This window comes from Schistocerca serialis, chromosome 2 (genome assembly GCF_023864345.2).
Source record: "Schistocerca serialis cubense isolate TAMUIC-IGC-003099 chromosome 2, iqSchSeri2.2, whole genome shotgun sequence".
Classification (NCBI taxonomy): Eukaryota; Metazoa; Arthropoda; class Insecta; order Orthoptera; family Acrididae; genus Schistocerca; species Schistocerca serialis.
The window spans coordinates 359,919,276-359,945,272 of record NC_064639.1 but is presented as its reverse complement, the minus strand read 5'-3'; the positions used below and the strand labels follow the sequence as shown (position 1 = coordinate 359,945,272).

The 25,997-nt window shown below is 38.4% G+C and overlaps 1 protein-coding gene across 1 annotated transcript in view; it reads left to right on the top strand.

The window, feature by feature from the left end:
- The window catches only part of LOC126457180 (transmembrane protein KIAA1109), a 507,473-nt gene that overhangs the window by 308,829 nt on the left and 172,647 nt on the right, over positions 1–25,997 (top strand). Inside the window, exons 52-57 of the mRNA XM_050093265.1 lie at positions 3,912–4,078; positions 13,437–13,668; positions 14,121–14,304; positions 17,293–17,493; positions 18,664–18,810; positions 18,897–19,005. Of these exons, the coding sequence (XP_049949222.1) occupies positions 3,912–4,078; positions 13,437–13,668; positions 14,121–14,304; positions 17,293–17,493; positions 18,664–18,810; positions 18,897–19,005 (1,040 nt within the window). The remainder of the gene's footprint in view (positions 1–3,911; positions 4,079–13,436; positions 13,669–14,120; positions 14,305–17,292; positions 17,494–18,663; positions 18,811–18,896; positions 19,006–25,997) is intronic.

Here is a 25,997-nt window from a genome sequence, read left to right as displayed (position 1 = left end):
TGTTATAAGTTTCCAGAAAATAGTGACATAAAATATTACTAATATGAAATGAAACCACTGGTATTCACTTCGGGGGGACTAGAAAACCTAAATTATCTGCGTAAGAAATGGTAGCTACTAGTGAATATAAAACCTAATGCAATTTTATCAGATGCTTTTCTTATTTCTTTTTCCAGAGAACTTACAATAGTGTAAGTAAATAAGGCACATGGCATTTAAAAGTAGTATTGCTCAATGCTTCTTATGAACATAGGATTTCTTTGTTCTTGTTTTTATTTATGTTTCACACAGCATTGCAGTATTATTTTACAGAAATTCTAGTAGTTTCTGATTACTTTACAACCACTTTTCATAGCAGATTTAAAAGGTAACTGACCTCTCCCACAGTCTGTTACTGCTCAGGTAGGCTTATGTATTTTTCAGGCTAAGTAGATAACCATTGTTGGTACATAAAAAAGTCATGTACTGGTAGTAATTTAAATACACTGACACTTGGGTTGTGTCATAATTTCATGTGCACTAATTAAGTCTTTTTAATAAGTAGTAATTGTCACATGTAAGTAGCTTTTGTTGTTTACCACACATTAGTGTTGTGTTAAAAATTGTGTGATTTTCATATCACGGTAATTGAGAAGGGGGCCAAAACATTTTTACAGTCTACAGATTGGTAACTATTCATATAACTGTGGTCTTTTTTGTCACTTAATAATGGTATATGCCATGTGTTATACAGCTTTTGGGTCTAAAGTGTGTAAATTTTAATTGTGTTAGTTGGCCCATTTCCAAATTATTTGTAACAATCCTGAAATGTTTGAGATGTGGTAGGGAAGTTAATTTTGGGATGGAATGCAACTGTTGTGATAGATAGCTTCGTGAGAAGGGGTATTGTGGCATATGAAGCACAAGAAACAGAGGGAAGGGATAGATTGCTACTCACTATGGTGTAACAATGCATGCAAAACCCTAATTTGGGTGCGACGAATTGATATTGTGGTGAATGGCATGTCCCGATTGTGAGAATAGGTTGTTCTGTGCTACGAACATATATCCGTGTCTTACGGAACCAAAGATTTTGTTTTAAAGACTCTTTGTGAAGGAAATGGAGGGATCGGACATGTCAGAGGAGATTGTATTGTTGTGAGACACCATTATGGTATATAGTAAATATTGAAGTAGTATTTTGCACACAATAAAATCCAATAGCTAACATCAAGTATTCAAGATGTGTATATCTCCATACTGAAATTAGTTAATTATCACAGTAGAGATATTACAAGATGTAGATCACTCGGAGGTGAAGTTTGGAATGATAGTGTGAACCTGAATTTTCCATGCTCAGAATTCATCAAGAGATTATCTCCGAATTAATAAAATTTAACTTGCTAAATTATTAGACCTATCGTCAGACTCATGAAACAACATAGCACACAGCTGTGCCAAACGATTTGCGAAGCGGGTAAAGGTTTTAGAGAATTCAGGTGGAGCAGATAATGACGAGGAATTTCCGTGAGTCGCCACTGTGGAAAACATCTCTTGCTCTCGTGGTATTTAAAATGAAATATTTATATTTTCCAGGTTTTCAGGAGCGTAAAGGTAAAACGAAATAAGGAACTAAGCTAAACCAACTAAAACCAAAACTAAACCAATAATTAAAATAAAAACACACACACGGAATATTTATTTATAACAATAAGTAAAGAATATTTTTAATTAACTGACAAATAATAATAATAATAATAATAATAATATATTAAATCACCATAAAAATGACATATTAAGTTGCAAACGGGCATGACTGTTATGATTTAGCTTCCAGCCAAAGCCTTCTTCAGAAAAGAACCACACACACACACACACACACACACACACAAGCAACCACATTTCATGCACACATGACTGCCATCTCTGGCAGCTCGGATCGGAATTTAGTTGTCACACTAAAGGAAAGCAGCTATCTGGATTGGGGGGGGTGTCAGAAAAAGAGATGAGCAGAGAAGGGGAAAGACACTTGGGTGCATTGGCAGAAGGTGCACACAGTGAGGGTGAGGGTTACTATAGGTTGAACCTGGGATAATTTCAGGAGCAGAGAATGTGTTGTAAGGATATCTCCCATCTGCACAGTTCAGAAAAGCTGGTGGTGGAAGGGGGGATACTCATGGTCCAGGTTGTGTCAAGCATGTTATGTTCAGCTGCACGCTGTGCCACAGGGTAGTCTACTTTGCTTTTGGCCACAGTTCGGTGGAGGACATTCATTCTGAGGGACAGCTGGTTGGTAGTCATACCAATGTAAAAAGCTGTGCAGTGATTGCAGCAGAGCTGGTATGCGACATGGCTGCTTTAACAGGTGGCCAGGCCTCTGATAGGGGAGGATAAGCCATTGAAAGGATTGGAATAGGAGGGTGGCTTGGGCAAGTCTTGCACCTGTGTCTTCCACAGGGACATGATATCTGTGGCAAGTGGTTGGTTTTGGGAGTAGTGTAGGGATGGAGTAACTGAGGTGTTTTGAAGGTTGAGTGGGTGACAGAGCAGCACTTAAGGCAGGGTGGAAAGGACCATGGATAGGATGTCCCTCAATGAAGGATGTGGTTCATTTATTCCAGTTCGGGGTGGTATTGGTTCATGAAGGGGGAATTTCTTTGTAGCTTGTTATTGGGGTGGTCAGAGGATTGAGAATGTGTGGGGAAATGACAAAGGAGATGTTTATGGACTAAATCTGGGTGATAGTGCCTGTCATTGAAAGCCTTAGTGAGACCTTTAGCATACTGGGCAAGGGAGCTCTTGTCAGTACGTCAGATATGCCATCCCGTGTGGCTAGGCTGTATGGAGGGATTTTTGGTGTGGAAGAGGTGACAGCTGTCAAAGTGCAGGTACTGTTGGTGGTTGGTTGGTTTAATTTGGACGGAGTGGGGATGGAGCCATCAGAGAGGAGGTGGTCAGCGTCCAGGAAGGTGGTTCTCATGGGAGTATCACTGTAGTCATTGTGCAAGGCCACCAAGTATTTTAAGGGTGAACTCTGTTTGCAAGCTATCAATATTAAAAGAAGTAATTATAACTAAAATGTTGAGCTTGAAACACTGAGCGACAAAAAGATTAAAGTAAATTTATTGCATGAAAAAATTAGAGTGTTAAAAATTAAAATCAGTAAACTACTGACTTGTTTATAAGAATCACAGTGTGGTGAAACATTGTTGAATCAGAGTAAAATATTGTGGGCAAAGAATACATCCCACACAGCTTACAAATAAAATACAAAACTTCTTGTTTGGGTACCATTTTTCAAAGTATATTTTTTTAAATTATAAGAATAGTTTCTGATTGGGGCAGTGTGGAAGGTGAGAAAACAGAGAAAAAGCATCTTTTTGTGATTCAAGAAAGCTTAAGTTCATAATTTATCGCAGCTCAAAAATCTGTCTATAGCAGTGGACAGAGAGAGGAACTACACCATGTACTAAGAGAAATGGAAATGCGCCACCAGATGTTGGATGATACCAAATCCAAACACCTGCAGTAGGATAAATACTTTAAACTACAATTCTTGAAACACAGAAGTACTAATACTTTATAGATTCACTCTCTGCTGTTAACTGGATTTCAGTTTGGCAGTTTGGTAGGATCCATTTGTATTTTAAAAATTATACAATAGTGGAAGAACACAACAGATTATTTTAAACAGAATTTACAATAAATACTCACTGTAAAAGAATTTATATTACTTCCCATTCTTGATATGTATAACAGTGGAACACTGACACTAATAGAGATCTTACTTCTTTATTTATTCACTTTTCTTTAAAATTGTTGAGCCAGTAGCTCTTTTATTTACCCAATGTAATGACAATGTTACTTATTAATGATATGTTTCAGCTCTGTCCATTTCATGTTGTTTAGGAAAAAAAGATTTTTATTTCCAGGTTTTCAGTGCCAGCTGATGTATCAGAAGGATACAAAGGAAATAGAAAGTACGACTTACTGATGGAAGCAAGGGCCAATGAAGATGTAGAGAAAGGCCTTGTGAATGGTGGTTCTGAACACTTGGCAAGACTAACACCTGTACAGCAGGACAGAATGAGAGAACTGAGTACGTTCCTGCTTATATAGTGAATGTTATTTTATGCACTTCTCTTTTGGCAAAATGTAGATTTATGTAAGCATCCAATTAGAGTCTTCTCTTTTTGCACCTAAAAAAGAAACTTGAAACCACACCTCAGAAAAAATACTTAAGTTTACATTTGATTGCTTGCTTGATTAAATAACTTCTGTGAAATATTAGAATGAATGTTATTTTTTGCACATAAAATAGAAACTTAAACCATACACTCAAAAAAAACAACATTAGTTTACTTTTTTTGCTTGATTGATTAAATAACTTGTATGAAATAATAGAATGAAAATAAGAATCCACATGAAGGTGGAAGTCGTAGAAGAGTAATCTTTTGAAAGTTGAGCCTCGAAACAGGAAAAGCTGTATATACTCGATACATATGAAAGTGTGTCTTACCTTTCTCCTCAAGAAAAATTGTTGATATTCTAGAGCTTAAGGTGTATGAATCTTTCAAAAGTAATTAGCTACTTTTAATATGTGAGTGCTCACATTAAATCAAGCATCATATGATGATATCTTCTTGCAAGGTAACAATTTTTTGTAATAGTGTCACTGTTCATGACACATAAACCAACTGAAGTATGATCCATAACTTCTTAAGTGTTTTGCAGCATTGTGGGTACTTTAATTTGTCCAGGTAGTGTGGGATATAGTGTCACCATTAACTTTCTGTTAACCTGATGATACCTATTCCATTCTTTCATTACACAGCAGAAGTTTTATAGCAATATTGTGATAAGGAAAGTTGCTACTCACCATATAGCGGAGATGCTGAGTCGTAGATAGGCACAACAAAAAGACTGTCACAAATATTCAGGCTTTCAGCCAGTAGGGCATTCTTCATAATTAGACGACAAACACACACATACACACTCATGGAAATGCAGCTCACACACACAAATTTTATGTTAGATATAATGCTGAATGATAGTTAATTGTGTAACATATGTATAGAATGCTATATAATGTAGTAGGAAACACTTCTGCTTAGACAGAAATAAAAGTATTTGTTGCAGCAAGAAACAGGTCGTGAAGAGTCGAACTAGTGTTTAAGAAGGTCAGTACTATCTAACACTGAAAAGAACCACATAATGATGAAACAGGAATAACTGGAGCCATGTTGTGTGTGTGCGTAGTTACAGATTTTAGTGTTTCAGCAGTTAGCAAACAAAAACTTCTCTCATGTCCAAAATTGTGTTGATATTCTTTGGTGGTAAATGTACTAGTGTGGTATGAATACAGTGTGTCAGTCTGTAAATACCCAATATTTGTTGCAAATAAGAGCTTATTGTATATAACTACATTCTTCTGCAAGCTTCAGTTTTGCCAAGTTATGCTTTGTAAAATTGCTTCTTAATTTTTGCTAAGGATCTGTTGGCTGATCTCCAGTAAGGATATAGTTGGATGTTTTCAAATATTGTATATTTTTAATGCGGACACAGATCGTCCTATTGCCACCAGTGATGAACATGCTATTGCAAGCAGTTTGTACACTATGCAATACTACCTTCTGCAGTTATGTCTCCAGAAGTTTTTCATTTGTTAATAATTATGGAACATCAATATAGTGTGTTTAAGTTTTTAATTTTTCAGTGTATTAAAGACACCATTATTTGGTGATTAGTGTAGGATACATTCAGTATATCAGCACTGTACAGTTACTGATTTAGCCTGAAATTAAAATTTTGAGAAAACTGGAGGATTAAGTGTCAGTGCTGTGTCTATGAGTGCATTTAGAATTTTGCTTTCATAAACAGTTATGTAAATAAGAGATTTGAAGCATATTAAAATGTTTCTTGCTTGTACAAATATAAGCTGTGTGTATTTACATAACTGGATTTGTCGGTGTTGGCTTTAAGGAAAGTAAAACAACATGAAAAGTACATAGTTCAGCTCTCGCAAACAGACGTACTTCTAGGCTTCATTTTAATGCTGGAAATAATCAAAGTCTTGTAATTTAACATTCCTTTATACCTGCTGGTTTGTTTAAGATAGGGTGTTTTTAAAATTTTTGGACCTGATTAGTGAAGTGTAACAAGTGTGAATGTTGCCATACAAGAAGAGGCCAGACCCTGAGGCCAACTGACTTCAGTGAGTTTCAGCATTCTGGTTGGGACCACTCGAAAGTAACTCCTGTGAAAGAGTTTTCAAAATAATCAAGGTCAAAGGTCATGTAGTGGGATCGATTTTGGAACTGGTGGAATGGTTTGTAAGGCTGTCATAGTAATGAAATTTTGCTTATATGTGTTAGACACACAACCTAATAGTTCCTGGGAAATTAAAGAATTAGTAATTTTGATCAAGATGTACTTGAGGAGGGAAAGGCTTGTAAACTGAGACTGTGGTCAAGTACTATAAAGCCTGAATTCAGATCACGCTGGAGTTCATTCCCCACATCTTACCATATTTTTTTACTCTGTAGTGAAAGAATGCCATAAAATTTAATTATTATGAAAAGGATAGATGCTACTCACCATATAGCAGAGATGCTGAGTCACAGATAGACTCAACAGAAAGACTGTCACAAAATAAGCTTTCGGCTAAGGTCTGTGTCAAAGACTTGTATACTGCGACCATGGCCTAGTACTATAAAGCCTGAATTCAGATCATGCCTGAGTTTAATCCTCATGTCTTACATATTTTGGCCAAAAGCTTATTATGTGACAGTCATTTTGTTATGACTATATCTGACTGAGCATCTCGCTGTATGATGAGTAGTAGCTATCATAATCTTGTTGCATTCTATCCTGGATTTTTTTTGTTTGAAATTGAATTATTGTTATTTTTATTAGAATATATTCTGTAGAGAACAAGGAGTGGAGAATATATATATGATTACAGTATTCCTAGTGTATCTTTATATATGATTGCAATAGAGCTGATGGACACAGTCTTAATGAAATTGAGTTTCATTACTAAAAGCAGATAAGTTAACATTAAGTTTTAATACAAATTTAATAAAATAGAAAATAGTCTTGTGTTGCAAGGGGGGAGGGGGGGGGGGTGCTTTGTCATGAAATGAAAATAAAATTTGTAACAGCGTTCAGCTTCTTGAGAGTAAAAACTATTGCAAAAAATATCAACTGAACATATACATCTATTGGGAACAGGTACAAGCAGAGGACAAAAAGGTGAAATTTTTTTGTTAGCAAAATTTCTGTTTTGTTAACCAGTAGAGCTCACTTCCTGCCAAAATTGGAGAAGAAAGTAGTGCCAGTTTAAGGCTGAGTCGATCCAAGCTGCCACACAGACACCAAGCTGAGAGGGATGCCAGAGTTGCCACAGCTGAAAGATTTTTATACAGGACATACCACAAGTTGTAGGGACCACTTGGGGTGCCAAGCTGAGAGGGGCTTCCCAAGAGCAAGACTTATATATAGTGTGTATCACAAGTAGTAGCAAAAACTGACGCAGGTGAAAGTGTACAAGGAGAAAGGGGAGAGAAGGGGCACCAAATCATAAGTCATTTGCGTGGAAAAATGTTTTCAAACTACCCGTGGAAGAAAGACTCTTATATAGGTATTGAGGAATATAAGATACAATAGGAAAAAAATCTGGGAAACTTACAGATAAATCAAGAGAGTAACAAAATAGGAAAAGACGAGCTCTGTCTCTAGTTAGCATTTCTGTAGCAGCTACAGGTTCAGTGTACAGGTAACAAATTCTATGCTATCCTTACCCTGGTAACAAAAAACTTAAACATATGTGTAAAGATTTTGGCAATGATGACCTAATGCTTGTAGTTGGAGGAGCTGGAAACAGTTTTGCTTGTTTGGTATGGAACATAAAATATAGTATTAGGTGTGACCCGGACAAAATAGTGTTATCCATTGTACCCTTTAAGTGTGGGTTTTATTGAGGTCCTGTGACGCCAAGACCAGCCCTGGATTAACGCTACTGTTAAGTGAGTAAATACGGAGCTGTGCAGCTTCTTTGCAATGGCTGTCAGACTTCATATCATTGTAGTTTCTTTGGTTGCTGCAGAGAGGTTCACTTCTTATGACCTACAATTGAATAGGAGTGTTATAGACAAGTCATCAGATCTATTGGCAGGAAATGTAAGTGGTCTGGAGTCTACCAGTACACAAATGCAAACCTCTGCACTTATTAGGCTCAGATGAGACTAATGTCTTAGTCCAAAACTAGAATTCAGATGGACAGTATTACAGAAAATTAAACTGACAAAGACTCCCAGTTCATCACATAAGAGTAGAGGGAAATAGGAAATTGACTTGCTTCAACAGTATATTAGGGGAGTAAAAAGTAAAGCAAGTTTTTTTGTTTGCAACAGCTTAGTCATTTGAAAAAAACTGATGTCAATCTTTTGTCTCAATACCATATTAATGCAGCCATAGGAAATCTTAAAAGTGCGTAGTTATAAATTAGCTAGATATTCTTTTCTGGACAAGGAAGAAGCTGTTAAGTCATAAAATTAATGTAAATTTTTAAATATTAAATTATGTTTACATCAGGATAGAGAACTATGTTAATGTTAGACATTGTAATAATTGCTCTTCTTACTGTGTTCTGAGTAATTGAGAAACATCACTGAAAAATTTCTATCCCTTATTGTGCTGTCCACACGCAGAAAGAAGGAAATGTTGATTTGTGGTCATATTCATGTAAATGTCTTAGGGGAATCTGACAGGAAAAATGAGCTAGAGATATTATTAGTGACTTACAATTTAGTATCAATCATAAATTTTCCTACTTCAGTGTAAAAAGTGGGGGGGGGGGGGGGGGGGAGGAGGTTGGAAATATATTGTCAGATCATTGTACTCAGCAAGACATATTACATAATTTAGATATACATACTGTCTGGAAACTCTCTACAAAAACAATGAGTGTGTTTAATCACAAAACAAATGAAAAATTAGAGAAAGCTTAAAAATGTTGCTCTAAATACAACATATATGTTAAGAAGCTTATAACCATTGTTCAAAGTAGTTTTCCCATAAACAAAAGTAATAATTGTGTAATACTAAGTTGTCTTTAAAAAACTGTGGATCATTATCTTAAAAAAAAAACCTTGGATCACTACAAGTATTAAATCAGTGCATGATGAAAAATGAAAATCTATAAAATAGCCAGAATTATGGATCCTGGAGTGCTTTCGTAGTATAAAGTGGACCGTAACATTCTAAGAAAAGTACTCCGGCATACGTATACCTTGTCAGAAATTGACTGGTCGGACAATGAAATCCAATCAGTACGAAATATTGTTAAGAGAGGAACAGAGTGAAATAAAGTATAGATAGTGACATTATTTTTATTAAAGAAAGTAGGAACAGTATGAAAGATAGTTCATGTGTTGCATTATGTTTGATAATTACTATTTAAAAATAGATGGAGACTTTAATTCAAGAACTTAAGAAACTATAGAGGAAATGTGAAATGAAAATTTCTCATTCATTCTTATCTGAAATAAGAAAGATGTTAATAGTGTTATAATAAACCCAATTAGAGAGAAAGCAACACAAAAAATTGTTCATACATTTTTCAAATAATTATTGAATGGTTCTCTGAAAATTGACTTTCACAGAATTCTGAGAAAGCTGATTTCTTCTGGGCAGTGGCTTCAATTTCATAAACAAATTATTATTTAAATACTGGTAGCCTGTACAAAAGCATCTAGTTTTAAATGTTGATGCATGAGTAGTACTGAAAAATATGTTAATTTACATGTTATTGTGAATATGATTTATTTGTCTCATAATATATGTATGCTAAACATTTGATTTAGAGTACAGGAGACAAGTCAAAATATGGTTAATACAATTTCACTGTTATAAAACTCATGTATAATGACATGGAGTTATATTTAAACATTAATGTAACTTTTTTTATGAAACGATGCCTTTACATATTCACACAAAAAGACAATAAATAAACTACATCCTGCTCAAATATTCAGTTCATCATTCATGAAATCTTCAGCAGAATAGCAGCATCTCTGAACCAGAGTATAGCTTTCTTTTCAGTGAATCTAGAGCCATTGGTTTTTTTATAAATTTTCATTCCCATATCCTAGGGAGTCTGAGCATGTAAGTTTAAATGATGAGATGGAGCATAAAATATTCTTTTTTCTTGAATTATAAGTGTGATCAAAGCAGTTCTCCCTGCATAGTTCTAAATTGGCATGCAGAAAAATGGGGAGGGGGGGGGGTTACTGCTAATAATTTCAGATTTTTAAATAATGAGCAACATGATTCATTGCTATATATATATCCTGTAAACTGACTCATTCCATATAATTTTGTTAAAAAAATTGTTAAAATTATTTATGGAACATGTAAGTAACTAACGACTCTTAAAAGTAATATTAAGTATTTGATGGTATCTGCAATAAGACACTAAAATGGTGTGATCATGTAATATGTAATGTCCTTAGCTACAAGCCTAATACATAATTAATTCAGAATATTTTTCCATAAATATTGAAATATGCCATTCCCAGCAACTCTATAGAAAATCCTTGATCAGTTAATATTAAAGGGTTGTCATCCACCTTTGCAATAATGGGACCAGTAGTCAATCACACTTGCCAAAGTGGCAGAGTGGCAAGACACTAGGCTGACATTTGGGAGGACAACAGTTCAAATCATCATCCAACTCTCCAGATGTAGGTTCCACAATTTCCATAAATAGTGTGATGTGAATTGCAGGATGATTCCCTTGAAACGACATGTTTGATGTCCTTTCCCTATCAAAGTATGTGTTCTGTCTGTAGTGACCTCATTTGTGATACTTTAAGCCTCGTTAAATCTTAATGCTCTTGTACTTTCTTAATCTATCTCAATTTGAATTTCAAAAGGTCTGCTCTGCCGAGAGAGCTATTTCTACATTCTCTCAGCATATAAAATTTTTAAGAGTTGAAATTTCAGTTTCGATCTTTTGCAACTTATTTATGGCATTTAGTTGTATCATCCATAATGCTTCAGCATATGCCTCGTTTATTACTTTTTAAAGAAACAGGTTACTGAAAGTTGCGCTAGGATGTTAACGTAGTACAAACAGGAATGCTACATTGTATTGTCAGAGTGGGAAAAAATCACAATAGTTGTTCTGTAGGGTTAAAGTTCTTTACTGATTACACACAAATTCAGTAACTGTAAAGAATTCCACATTTTGGGCACATGGAAATCTGTAAGTTAACCTTTTTTTCCCATCCAATTTTTGAGTCATGATGCCCTATGGGATAATATTCTGGGGTAACTTCTCACATAGGCAGAAAGTATTCATTGAACTCAAGAAAGTAGTTATCATCATGTGTTTGAGAATAGGAAATATATTCACATATCCTTTTATAGAAGGAGAAATTAATTTGCACTTCTCCATAGGGAATGTAACATTTATGTAGAATGGCATGAAGTGCCCGGCTTTAAAACTCTGCATTGCATAGTCTCTTTTCTTTGTTTTTTTTTTTCTAATATTTTCAACCAAAAAGTGCTTGCCATCACAGTAACACTGTACAAATTTCTCATGTGACTATATATAATACATACTATAATAATTTGTCCCACTGAAACTAGACATGTCCATAATTAAAATTATGGAATTGGAAAATAGAGTGAGAAAACCAGACTTTGAGACAGTGAAGATAGGTGAGAAAGTATAGGAATGTAGTCAACCATAATACCAAAAGAAATTATACATTTTGGTCCTATAGAATCAGTCTTCATTATAAGACAAGCAGAGTGAAAGAGTACAGAAAGAAGATTCCGTGCCCTGGTCTTTGAAACCTTTTGAATCAATTGTTTATCACCTTTCTCGTGATACCATTGGGCTCACGTATATAGGGTGCTTGTAAACAAATAGTACAAATGCTGTGACGTGATTACTTGTGCTAAATACTATGTCAAACAGAAACACATAAGGGTAGTAGCTATCCTTGACTATTGATGGTTCAAGTGATTTCAAGTGACAGCTTTCAAAAATTAAAGAGGAATTGTGTGAATAATTTTTTTTAAGGAACTTTATTGCCTTTGAAGATGTTACATACAATTGCATGCACAACATGGCCATGATGTAAACATGATTGCATTGCAGTGTCACTGTCACTAATACTACCATTTCTTGCATACAGATTTTTACATTTTATGACCTGCCTTTCTTACATAGTTGTTCATAGGTGACAGGTCTTGTTTTGAACAAACAGGAAATGAGTCTTTGTTCATAGAACTGTTCTTTCAACTCCTGCAGCCTTTCTGTGGAGGTGTCGATTGCTGGGGTGCCTTCTACTTCTACAAGCTGCTGTATGATGTAGTTTGTGTAAGCGCTGGCAGGTTGATAGATGCACAAACAAACACACACAAAAAATTCAAGCTTTCGCAACCAACGGTTGCTTCATCAGGAAAGAGGGAAGGAGAGGGAAAGATGAAAGGACGTGGGTTTTAAGGGAGAGGGTAAGGAGTCATTCCAATCCCGGGAGCGGAAAGACTTACCTTAGGGGGAAAAAAGGACGGGTATACACTCGCGCACACACACATATCCATCCACACATATACAGACACAAGCAGACACGTATATATATATATATATATATATATATATATATATATATATATACCATGAATAACATTGAATATCATCATAATATTTAATATGCATGGCCTACAACTATGTTCATGATTTACATAATCATAATTACAAAATGATAAACAAATTTCATCAAAAAATAAAAACAGCTTGTACAGTTAGATCCTTTTACAATATGCTGTATTTTTAAATCAAACTCGAGTCACAGAATTGCACTTTCATTTTATGTAGCCTGTCTGTTGACATGTTGACTGTTGAAGGTTTTTGCTACTCCATTACAAGGTGCTTAGTTTAGTTTTATTTTCATGTCCCATGACTGTGGAAAGTAACAGAAAGTTCACAGAAGTGCTTCATTTTCTCTGTGGAAAAAAAAGCCTACAGGGTGTCCACTTCCATAACTGGATTTCTATGTTATCTATCCCATTTTGCACAGAGTGTTTCCTTACAGCTTCTATACCTACAGTTTTGGACCAACTTTAAACAATTTTGTCATTCACATCATTTTTTTCACATTGTTTGTTTACCATAAAATAGTACTGGATATTTTGTGTACATTTACTACAACAATTGTGATCCTCATTTACATAATTACAACTATACCATGAATAACCTATTTGATCAAACATTAGAAATCACTTGTGCAATTTGATATTTTTTGAATATGTAATCTCTCACTCTCCATCTCCTTTCCATCTCTCCACCCCCACCTTTCCTTCCATACTTTGGTGTGATTTCCTTGTTCATTGTGCAGTTAGTATTTAACAGCTTTTTTTTAATAACACACTCACACCTACAGATGTGGTGACTGGTGAAAGGACTCGTCTTGTAGTGTTTGGTGTGGCAAGGATTCACCGTACCCGCCTCCTGGCAACTCTGAGTGGACTGAAGTTAGAAGCAGAGATAACCAGTCTACATGCAAGTCTGACATGCCGTAAAAAGTCTCGTCCTGCAAGCTTTGAATGTTCTTTAACTGGGCACGTTGGTCGTACAATGATAGTACTGCTTGAAGGTGTTGCTCCAAGTCAGCAGTAAGTTCTCATAATATTTCTGTCAATGATTCAAGCTGTGAAAAATGTAGTGACCATTCAAATGTTTATTATTTCTGAGTGGTCTGAATCTTTTAAAATCAAAGTCTTATGATCAATAATCCATGATTGATACATGAACTAAGTGAATTTGAAATGCACGTGGAGAGATGCATTCAAATAAGCTTTGGTTTGATTCTTCCAAATCATTTGTATGATCAGAATAGTGAAATAAGACATAAAAGCATATCATCCTGCCTGTGTTCTCATTTGTAATATGAATTTTAATATTACACTGAAAAATCTTTAATGTTTTCACAAATTGTTGATCTGTCATAATATTACATCTTCCACTACAAAATCTCACATTCAACATCTGGTCAGGCATAGGTAGATGCTTGTCATCATATGTTTCAGATACCTGTCTCACTGTGAAATACCTTTCTTGCTTCTAGGACAGTGGTGAAAGTGACTGTAGGAAAGTCTCAGGCACTTTACTCAAGCATTTCTCGACGCTCAAAGGACAAGAATTCTGGTTTGCTTACAGTGGGGGCTGTAAATATTGACATCCCACAACATCCTGTAGCATTGCATGGAATGATGACTAGAGGAAGCAAGCAGCTTTCTTCTACATTACAGGTAACAAGAGGCTTTGTTTTTTAATAGTCAAGATAAGGTGCCTAGGAGCAGTAATTTCCTATACTGAAAATGAGTAGTATTGATTGTTATTCTGTCCCTCTGGAGATTTTGTGCAAAGAGGTCAGTTGTTCTATATGGATTTCAAAATCGGTGGCTTTCAGATGGTTAAGATTCATATTTGCCTAAAATTTGTGTGTGTAACATGATCACATTTCCTACATATTTCATTTTGACAGACAGTAACTTCGAAGGCCTTTTCTCAGTACATGAAATCTCCTTTACTTATGATGTCATTTTATACATATATAATATACTAGGGTTACCCGTACCCTAATGTAACTGCTATTTACATCTACCTGTAAACGCTACCAATCACAGGGTGACGTGTAATGAAAGTATGAAATATACCATGATGCTAAAGTAAATGCTATTTACATCTGCCTGAGTTGTTGTTGTTGTTGTTGTTGTCATCGTCGTCTTCAGTCCAGAGACTGATTTGATATGGCTCTCCATGCTACTCTATCCTGTGCAAGCTTCTTCATCTTCCAGTACCTACTGCAACCTACATCCTTCTGACTCTGCTTAGTGTATTCATCTCTTGGTCTCCCTCTACAATTTTTATTCTCCACGCTGCCCTCCAATACTAAATTGGTGATCCCTTGATGCCTCAAAACATGTCCTACCAAATGATCCCTTCTTCTAGTCAAGTTGTGGCACAAATTTCTCTTCTCCCCAATTCTATTCAATACCTCCTCATTAGTTATGTGATCTACCCATCTAATCTTCAGCATTCTTCTGTAGCACCACATTTCAAACGCTTCTATTCCTATCTACCTATACACACTACCTATACACACTACCAATCACAGGGAGACGTGTGATGAAAGTACGTAATATGCTATGATCATTTTCTTCCCAGTCCTATTCCTTTTGATAATAGCTAATGATTGTGAGAGTCCAGATTCTCTAATTGTACCACTGTTAGTCATATAGCAACATGAGCTCTGAGAATTTTCAATGTAAAGCTGTGCTATGCATATCCACATCCAGATGTCATTGGGTTGGGAGGCCCCCCCTCATTACAGATGGTGGGCGTTCTAGGCTGGGCAGACTGGTAAAGCAGGACAGGCGGCGACTGTGACAGAACTAACATCAGACTGTAATGCTGGGCAGAGTACAAATGTGTCTGAGGGGCAGAGTACAAGTGTGTCTGAAAACACTGTGCACCAAACACTCCTAACAGTAGGCCTCCGCAGCCTATGACCCGTGCATGTCCCAATGTTAATGCCGTGACATTGACAACTACGACTGAAATGGGAATGTTGACGCCAGTGGCTTAGCATTCCAAGGTCTGAGGAATCCCTATACCTTTTTCATCATGCCAGTGGGAGGGCATGAATCCATCATCTTCCAGGGGACCAGCACCTTGGTGTGAAGACAAGCTGCTGGCAGCTCAATTATGCTTTGGGGAACATTCATGTGGGCATCCATGGGTCAAGTGGATTTCTTGCAAGGTACCATGATGACCAAGGAATATCGTACACTGGTTATAGACCAGATACACCCTATCATGAAGATCATGTTTCCCAATGGCAGTGGCATATTTCAACAAGATGGTGTGTCACCTAATGAGACAAGGAGTGTGATGGAGTGGCGAGTTCCAATTGATATGCTGCCGCCCCCCCCCCCCCCCGCCCCCCCCCAGCTTTCCAGATCTGAACCGGATTGAACATATCTGGGATGTGATTGAACATGGCGGTGAGCTCATCTCCCCTCCCCCTCCCCCTCCCCATCCCCTTCCCCTTCCCCCTGCCCTGGAGGATTAGGTGACTTGTTTGTGCAAATGTGGCCATCTCCCTCCAGCAACTTACCAACGCATCATTGTTTCCATGCCACAGCGTGTAGCCACTGTTGTTCATACCAAAGGTGGGCATACCAGCTATTAGGTAGAAGGCCATAATGTTCTGGCTGATGAGTGTATATATACGTATACTTTGCCCCGAGGTTATTAAAAATTTAGAAATATTGAAACATGGAAAATATTATGGGGGAATCATTGGATACAACATTTTCTTTTCTCTGTCTGCTAGCCCTTCTTTATGTTTTCCTCCTTCCTTCCCCTCACTTCCCCCCTCTCCCTCCCTCCCTCCCCCCCCCCCCCCCTCTCTCTCTCTCTCTCTCTCTCTCTCTCTCTCTCTCTCTCTCTCTCTCTCTCTCCCCCCCCCTCTCTCTCTCCCCCCCCCCTCCCCCTCCCTCCCTCCCTCATACAAGTACCCCCATCGACACAGACACACACACACACACACACACACACACACACACAAACTACTACTGCTGCTGCTGCTGCTGCTACTACTACTACTACTACTACTACTACTATTACTACGTTTACTCTTCCCCTACTTATGTTTTCATGTTATCACACTGTGGATTGCTGGTATTCAGCAACACATACTTGATAAAGCTGTGTATGTACTTACAAAACAAGCAACACAGCAAGCAAACGTGATCTGAGAGAAATCTGCAATTGGCTGTCATCTGGCCCCTACCACTCGACTTGCTGAAAGTCAATCATAAAGATGTTTTGATTGAAATATTATCTTCCTTTTTCTTTTTGGCTCATTTTTAGTTTTTCTATTTCTCTCTTTCTTGCTTCACTTTACATGTTAATATTTTTGTGTTTGTTTGTTAACTGTTTGTGCTATGTAAAGTATCATGTTTGTCTCTTTTGATCCACATACATGTGTGAACTCTCTCCCCTTTCCATCTTAAGTGATTTTCCATGCTTACTCCGAACCATTCGTTGTGATGCGCATGTTCCTCTTATCTATTTTAGCATAGTCTGTACTTATCATTTTTGTTGAACTTCATGTGATACCTGTAGAGTATTTGTTAAATTGCATTAACCATCATATTCAGTGCAGTTAAGTAGTTACATATATGATAGTAGGCATCGTTTTATATGAATTTTCTCATATAACCTTACAGGAGTTGCGTGTGACAAGAACTTCTAGTCGTATAAGCCGGGGAACTGCAGGAGTGGATGAACCTGACTGCACAAACCAGCATTCCCCACGGCACATGCACACCACATGGCAGGCTACAGCTCAGCAGCCACCCTCATATAAGAGCCAGACAGAGTCCAGTTTGTTGCAGCCTCTTGTGATGCAATTTTCTATTGTGCTACAGGTGATTATACAGCACATTCATATATCATGACAAGATTTTCATACACAGCTGCTACTTACCTTGCAGTAGCAGTGGTTGATATAAGTGCACATAAATGATGACATAGATGCTATCTTTTGAAAGCAGGGTTTTGTTCACCTGGCAGAAGAAACATCTGTTTGAAAGGTAGCATTCAAGTCACTTTTCACATACCTACATCTTCTGCCAACTAGAAAATATAAGATTTCTCATGTCTTCCTTTATTACAGTTACATTTTGGAGATCCTGTTACTCCTTAACTAAAAGACCAAGTCAATATTGCTTCTTGCCCCTTTCCGCCTCGTTTCAAATCCAATTAAAATCCTAGGTGTAATTGTTGCTAAAAACTTAATTTTGTGGGGTGTTAATTCAGAACAGGTGCTTTACTAATTATTAAAAAATTATTATTTTGTATATATTTAATAGCTTTTATAATGGTGCACAATAGAAATCTTTACTATTCATTGCCCCATCAGAAACTTGCTGATTCTGTTTCATTGATCTTGCTATGCATTATTGATTCCCCCAACAACACACCGCTTATGCCAGCCGTATTGCTGAGTTTCTATTGTATTCTGTGATAAGTAAAGACAATGTAGGACAGCAGCTGTGAAAATGATAGCCACCATTCCTCTTAATGTTGAAGTTATTAATGATATAGAATTTTTAAATTTACATTTCTTCCAGTATTTAGAAAGTGAAGAAGCATCTGTGCATATTATGACACAACAGTTATGCAGATAGAAAATAACGAATATTATGCAGCTTGGTAAGGAGGGTATAAGATACTAAGTTCTAGATGAAAACAGAAAAAAGTTAGTCTGACTTCATAACAAACCCCCTGTTTTTCCTATTACAAATTTGTTATTACATTTTATAAATGAAACTGTGTAATCTTTTCCAGAATAATCACATGGAAATGTACCTTTCCAGACTCTTTTTCAGTATATGACACACAATATGCAATATTTATGTGGTATAAGGCACATATTTGTGTGTCTTACACCACATTGACTGTGGAGTAAACAGTTATAAAGAAATTGCAATAATTGACCCTTACATCTACAAATGGTATATTTGTCAGATTGTTTATTAATGTGTGTCATATTTGCTTGTATGTTATGTAAAATGTGTGTCTGTGTTTTGTTTTAGAGTTTGAGTATTACTGCCGCCTTGTTGCCATCACTGCAAGCCCAGTATAAGATGGATCGAGTTAACAGCACGGGTATTACAGGAAGCAAAGCAAAATTCACTGTAGATCTTCCACATCACACCTTAAGTTTCACTACCAAACTCCAGGTTGGTTTTACATTTTAAGAGATTATTTCATTGTGTTTATTATTTGTTACACAGCCCGATATTGTGTGTTCCATTCATCTTTTCAGGTAACAGAGGCTAATCTGCCATCAGAAGCAAGTATTGAACTGCCAAAGGTTCATGTCTCAGCCGAATATGTGCAAGATGGTAACAATGCTGGGGAGGCACAGTTTGCAGGTAATTTTCCTTGCCACATTCTAACAGTACTGTCAATTTCACTAACACATTACATATCTCTTACAGTTTTCCGGTTAACTACATACACTGCCGAAAAAAAATGCAACACCCTTAAGGACCAAGTTATTTTATTGACAAGAGAGGTGACAGGTATTTCGTCATTGCAGGAGTATATGATAACAAATTCAGACCAAATGAAACACACGTCACAGTAAAGGGTGCCCAAACAGTTACATCAGTTACCCAAATGGCATTATGCTCTAGATTGTCCCAAGCATCTTGCACCGTTTGTTGCAATTTGGCATTGATTCTTGCTTCGTTGTGTCGATACATGTTTATTTGGTGAGAGAGTTGGTAACCGTAGTGGCTAGGGCACTAATTCTATGCCATGAAGAGCATGCCGCATTGCAGTGGCCGTATGTGGATATGCTTTGTCCAGCTGAAAAGCCACATCACCTTCCTGTCAAAGAAATGGCTGATGCTTCTCCCCTCCCCCCATATTCAGAAACACCATGAATCCTGGGGTGGGGCCTGTGTATCATGGGTGAATGCACTTTGAAATAGGCTGTTCGCCAGGTCTATGCTGTACATGTGTGTATCCAACTCTCACATACAGACAAGACCTGTTCTCATCACTGAAGACAACGAGGCACTATTGCATTATCCAGTCAACTCTTTCACAACACCAGAGTAGCCATGTTTGGCGGTGTCCAGATCTCAGTAGTTGTGTGGCCAGAGGCACACAGGATTTTGATCTTGCTGCAAGCAGATGGTACCCAATGGTCCCTGATTGCCCAGCAGGTGCAACACATGCCTAGATTTCTCCCCTGGATGAAAACTGGTGTGTTGCCACTGCTCACACAATGCGCTGATCTTGACGGACATCCAGAACAGTTCTGAGAATGTTTCACAGACCACTGTTGAAAGCGGCGTCATACCATCAATACATTGTGCCCAACAGATGCAGCAATCTGTAGATACATCCATCCAGCTTCTCGAAGGACCACAGTGTGTCCCTGTTTAGATGGCTGAAGTTGTTCAACAGGATTATGTATTTGTCAATAGGGTGCAGTTGTGCCCTAGAATGAATGTTGCACGTACTGTTCATCTCAGAACTCAGCACAGCTACTTCCTGTAGAGTCCAAACAGAGGACGCACTGACAGACCTCCTGAGCACCATCTGATCACAGATGACTGTGACAAATGAATCACTATCACTACAGCCCCTCAGTATGCACGTATTACACTCTGGTTGCCACTGACCACAGTCCTTGAGGGTGTTGTATTTTTTTCCGACAGTGTATCAGTGATGTATCCTGATATTATTTGCATCTGTCACTGATATTTGCCCAGAAAACTGTACAGCCATCTTCTTGTTTCTTGATTTTATCTTCAGATAGCAAAATTTAATGTGTGTGACAAAGTACTATTATGCATGAGAATATTTGCCACCAATTGTATGAAAACAGCAGCATCGTAGAAATCAAACAATGGAAAATCCAGGGTGGAATGTAACAATACCAGGAAGGAAAGTTGCTACTCACAGGGTGTATACGACCCGGGACAACCGGGAAATCCGGGAATTTTTTCATCCAGGAGAAAACCGGGAAAAACCCGGGAATTTTTCGGAATTTCGGGAATTTTTCATTGTTTTAGCTTTCAGTTAAGTTTTTGTAATTTTGACTGCAGAATTGATTCTATAGCAAAGAATGTTATTGTATCCTGCTACTGGAGAATGATACTGCAGCAATAAAATATAAACGAGAGGGAAAAAAATAAAACTTTAGTGGCAAAGGAAATGTGCAATTTACAACAACAAACAACCGTGCACGCACAAGCGTCTGCAAATAGCAAAAATATGTCAAAGGACGTAGGGCAAAGACTGTAATTCTTCGTAACAATAAACTGCTTGCTATGAGCATGAGGTCACAATTGTTCACATTAGGTTCGTTTGGCCAATTGCCAGCGGTCTGTTGCGCATGCACATTTGACTTGCGTATAAGCAGTACCTTCTCCCGCTACTTGAAGTTTGGCTGTTAGCTGTATCGGTAGTAGCAGCAAGCAGCCAGATGCAAACGAGAAAATTTTTTCTCGCGCGCGCTAGCTGCCCGATTCACGCTTGCACAGAGTTGTCTGAGTTGTAGTGGGGAGGGGGTTAACCTCCACATGACCCATGTTTACGTAAAGTGAATTCGCTGCTTCTCTTCGTGTACTGCTCCCACGTCAAATGCAAACAAAACGGATTTCTGTGGCTGGGAGCTATCAAGTGAATTAAAATACATTCACATAATTACGGAGGGCAAAAATATATTATTAATTTCAGTTTTCTGATTTTATTTTATTTCCAAGTTAGTAGCAGTCAAGCATTAATCGCCTTGCAAAACAGTGAAGTTATTTTTGTAAGTTTGCTAAAGAAATTTGGCTTTATTAATCTTTCCGCCAAGGCGATCATTTTACAGTATTGGCTACTTCCAACTGTTCGCTGAATTTCAAGTGCATGTTATCATCTTCTGCCATATATGGCATTATGCCATAATAAAGAACCAAAAATGAGATCGAAGAATACTAGTACTCCAAGAAAATTTACATCCCTAAAACCACACTGAACAGCTTAATATTCATTGTGAATCTGGAAAAAGCCAATTTGCACATCGAGCCGAATTATGCATTTTAGTATGGTTTACGAAATTCCGATGCTCTTGGAGTATCTTCTAATGCACTGTTTCTTTTATGGTGTAATGTAAGCTCTCTTAGTGCTTTATACACATGAACATACGGGCTTCCTACACCACTGCAGTTGCACACGCACAATTATGCCTGTTTTCTGGTGCTCTCTGGCAACTGGTAAATCGAACCTATTTCTAACAGTCTCCGAATAGTATTGCGAACGGTGGTTAGAAAAGCGCCACTTTCAAAGTAAATTTCTTTTTACGCAAGATGAATTATGTTACGTGTGAGAAAGTGGGATGGATATCTAAATCACAGAGCGTTCGAAACTGAACGGTTTGAGGACCAGCCACTTACAAGAATTTCGAGCCGAGACATTTATGTCATAATTTTAAATTTACTGGCACATTTGTGTGATGTGTCTTAAAGTATAACACACGCAAAAAAATATCAACATAACATGTGAAAGCTTAGCTTCTGTTGTAGCGTGTTAATCTTAGAGACATAACATTATATTATGTGAAAACTTAGCTTTTCTTATAATAGAGGGAAACATTCCACGTAGGAAATATATATCTAAAAACAAAGATGATGTGACTTACCAAATGAAAGTGCTGGCAGGTCGACAGACACACAAACAACCACAAACATACATACAAAATTCAAGCTTTCGCAACAAACTGTTGCCTCATCAGGAAAGAGGGAAGGAGAGGGAAAGACGAAAGGATGTGGGTTTTAAGGGAGAGGGTAAGGAGTCATTCCAATCCCGGGAGCGGAAAGACTTATCTTAGGGGGAAAAAAGGACGGGTATACACTCGCACACACACACATATCCATCCACACATATACAGACACAAGCAGACATATTTAAAGACCATTAAATATGTCTGCTTGTGTCTGTATATGTGTGGATGGATATGTGTGTGTGTGTGTGCGCGAGTGTATACCCGTCCTTTTTTCCCCCTAAGGTAAGTCTTTCAGCTCCCGGGATTGGAATGACTCCTTACCCTCTCCCTTAAAACCCACATCCTTTCGTCTTTCCCTCTCCTTCCCTCTTTGCTGTGAGACAACAGTTTGTTGCGAAAGCTTGAATTTTGTGTGTATGTTTGTGGTTGTTTGTGTGTCTGTCGACCTGCCAGCACTTTCATTTGGTAAGTCACATCATCTTTGTATTTAGATATATAACTTAGCTTTTCTAGTAGATATACGGTACGGCATACATTAATGTAAACAGTTAACTTTTCCTCTTGTGTGTTCGCGCTATGTGACCAGTGATCTTGCTATTGGCTGACTATAACACGTGTCCTATGCTCTGAATAGCCGCTGTCATCGGCTGACGAGATCTCGTGGCTTGAGATATGACTCGCTTACAAAAGGACATCGCAACAAGTTTTACAGTTCCGAGGGAAAATCTACGGAAAACCTACTGTCACTTAGCACATAAAAAGTGTATTTTCGCCCGGGAAAAATGATATTTTTTAAGTGGGGTATCCAGGAGAAATCCGGGAATAATCTGGGAATTGTTTTTCCTTGTCCCCGTATACACCCTGTACTCACCATAAAGCAAAGATGCTGAGTCATGATAGGCACAACAAAAAGATTCACACAATTAAAGCTTTTGGCCATTAAGGCTTTTGTCAGCAGTAGACACACACACACACACACACACACACACACACACACACACACACACACACACACACACACACACACTCGTAAACGCAACTTGCACACACATCTGCAGTCTCAGAGAGCTGAAACCACACAGCACCTGTGCATGATGGGAATGGCGACTGGGTGGGGATAAGGAGGAGGCTGTGGCGGGGAGGGAGAGGGATAGTATGGTTAGTATGGTGGGAGTGGCGGACAGTGAAGTGTTGCAATTTAGACGGAGGGCAGAAGAGAGGGTGTGGAGGGGGGAGGGGGTAAGTAGCGGAAAGGAGAGATATAAAAGAAATTAAAAGACTTGATTTGGTGGTGAAATGATGGCTGTATAGTGCTGGAATGGGAACAGGGAGGAGGCTGGATGGATGAGGACAGTGACTAATGAAGGTTGAGGCCAGTAGGGCTATGGGAACGTAGGATGTATTGCAAGGAAAGTTCCCACCTGCGCAATTCAGAAAAGCTGGTGTTGGTGGGAAGGACCCATATGGCACAGGCTGTGAAGCAGTCATTGAGATGAGGGATATCATGTTTGGCAGTGTATTCAGCAACAGGGTGGTCCCAGAATGAGATTTTTAACAGAGTGGTCCACTTGTTTTTTGGCCACAGTTTGCTGGTAGCCATTCAGGCGGACAGACAGCTTGTTGGTTGTCATGCCTACACAGAATGCAGCACAGAGGTTGCAGCTTAGCTTGTAAATCACATGACTGGTTTCACAGGTAGCACTGCCTTTGATGGGATAGGTGATGTTAGTGACCGGACTGGAGTAGGTGGTGGTAGGAGGATGTATGGGACAGGTCTTGCATCTAGGTCTATTACAGGGGTATGAGCCATGAGGTAAGGGTTTGGGAGCAGGGATTGTGTAAGAATGGATGAGTATATTGTGTAGGTTCGGTGGACGGCAGAATACCATGGTAGGAGGGGTGGGAAGGATAGTGGGCAGGACATTTCTCATTTCAGGGCATGACATTTCTCATTTCAGGGCATGACGAGAGGTAATTCAGTTGCTCCAGTCCCGGATGGTACTGAGTTACGAGGGGAATGCTCCGATGTGGCCGAACTGTGGGACTTTGGGAGGTGGTGGGAGACTGGAAAGATAAGGCACGGGAGATTTGTTTTTGTACGAGGATGGGAGGATAATTACGGTCAGTGAAGGCTTCAGTGAGACCCTCGGTATATTTTGAGAGGGACTGCTTGTCACTGCAGATGCGACGACCACGGGTGGCTAGGCTGTACAGAAGGGGCTTCTTGGTATGGGATGGGTGGCAGCTGTCTAAGTGGAGATATTGCTGGTGGTTAGTAGGTTTGATATGGACAGAGGTACTGAAGTAGCCATCTCTGAGGCTAGGAAGGTGGCTTGTTGGGTTGAGTAGGACCAGGTGAAGCAAATGGGGGAGAAGTTGTTGAGGTTCTGGAGGAATGTGAATAAGGTGTCCTTGCCTTCAATCCAGATAGCAAAGATGTCGTCAATGAATCTAAACCAGGTGAGGGGTTTAGGATTCTGGGTTTTTAGGAAGGATTCGTCTTAGATGGCCCATGAATAGGTTAGCATTGGATGGTGCCATGCAGGTGCCCATAGCCGTTCTGCGGATTTGTTTGTAGGTAACACCTTCAAAGGAGAAGTAATTGTGGGTTTGGGTGAGGATATAGTTGGTCATGGAGGCTAGGACTGAGGTTGTTGGTTTCGAATCCATAGGGCGTCTGGAAAGGTAGTGTTCGATAGCAGTAAGGCCATGGGCATTAGGAATGTTAGTGTACAGGGAAGTGGCATCAGTAATGACGAGCAGGGCACCATGTGGTAAAGGTACAGGAACTGTGGAGAGTCGGTCGAGGAAATGGTTGGTATCTTTTATGTAGGATAGGTTCCGGGTAATAGGTTGAAGGTGTTGGTCTATGAGAGCAGAGATTCTCTCAATGGGGGCACAGTAACCAGCCACAATGAGGCGTCCTGGGTGGTTGGGTTTATGTACTTCAGGAAACATGTAGGTGGGAGTGTAGGGAGTGGTAGGAGTAAGTAGAGAGATGGACTCTGGGGAGAGTTTCTGGGGTGGATAAGGATTTGAGTAGTGACTGGAGATCCTGCTGGATTACTGGAATGGGATCACTGTGGCATGGTTTGTGGTGGAAGTATCTGACAGCTGACGGAGTCCTGCCACATAATCCTTGCGGTTCAAAACAACAGCGGTGGAGCCTTTGTCAGCAGGTCGGGATCTGTTTTTAGATGGTGGACTGCGGTTCTTTCTGCGGATGTAAAGTTAGTTTGCATGTTGAGGGATTTGGGGAATGATGTTGAGGAAAGGTTCGAGGTTAAGAAATTCTGGAAAGTTAACAGGAGGTGGTTTGGAGGCGGTGGGGGTGTATCAATAAGTGATGCTTATAAAAATATTTTAAGCTTATGTTTTGTATGGGAAACGGTATTTTACAACACTACTTCAGTATTGATTGGATAACCAAGTTGAAAAAGCCACATGAGAGTTAGAGGAAAGCTATTAATTGGATGTAAACGTAACTTTTTACATCTTGAATGAGGTCAATTCTTGGGGTAGTACATAATAAAAAAAAAAAAAAAAAAAGAGAGAACTCAAATTTAAAAATAATTTTTGAAATGAAGTATAGTTTATATTAAGTAGGTAGTGTATAGGCAGTATTTTTACTTACTACCA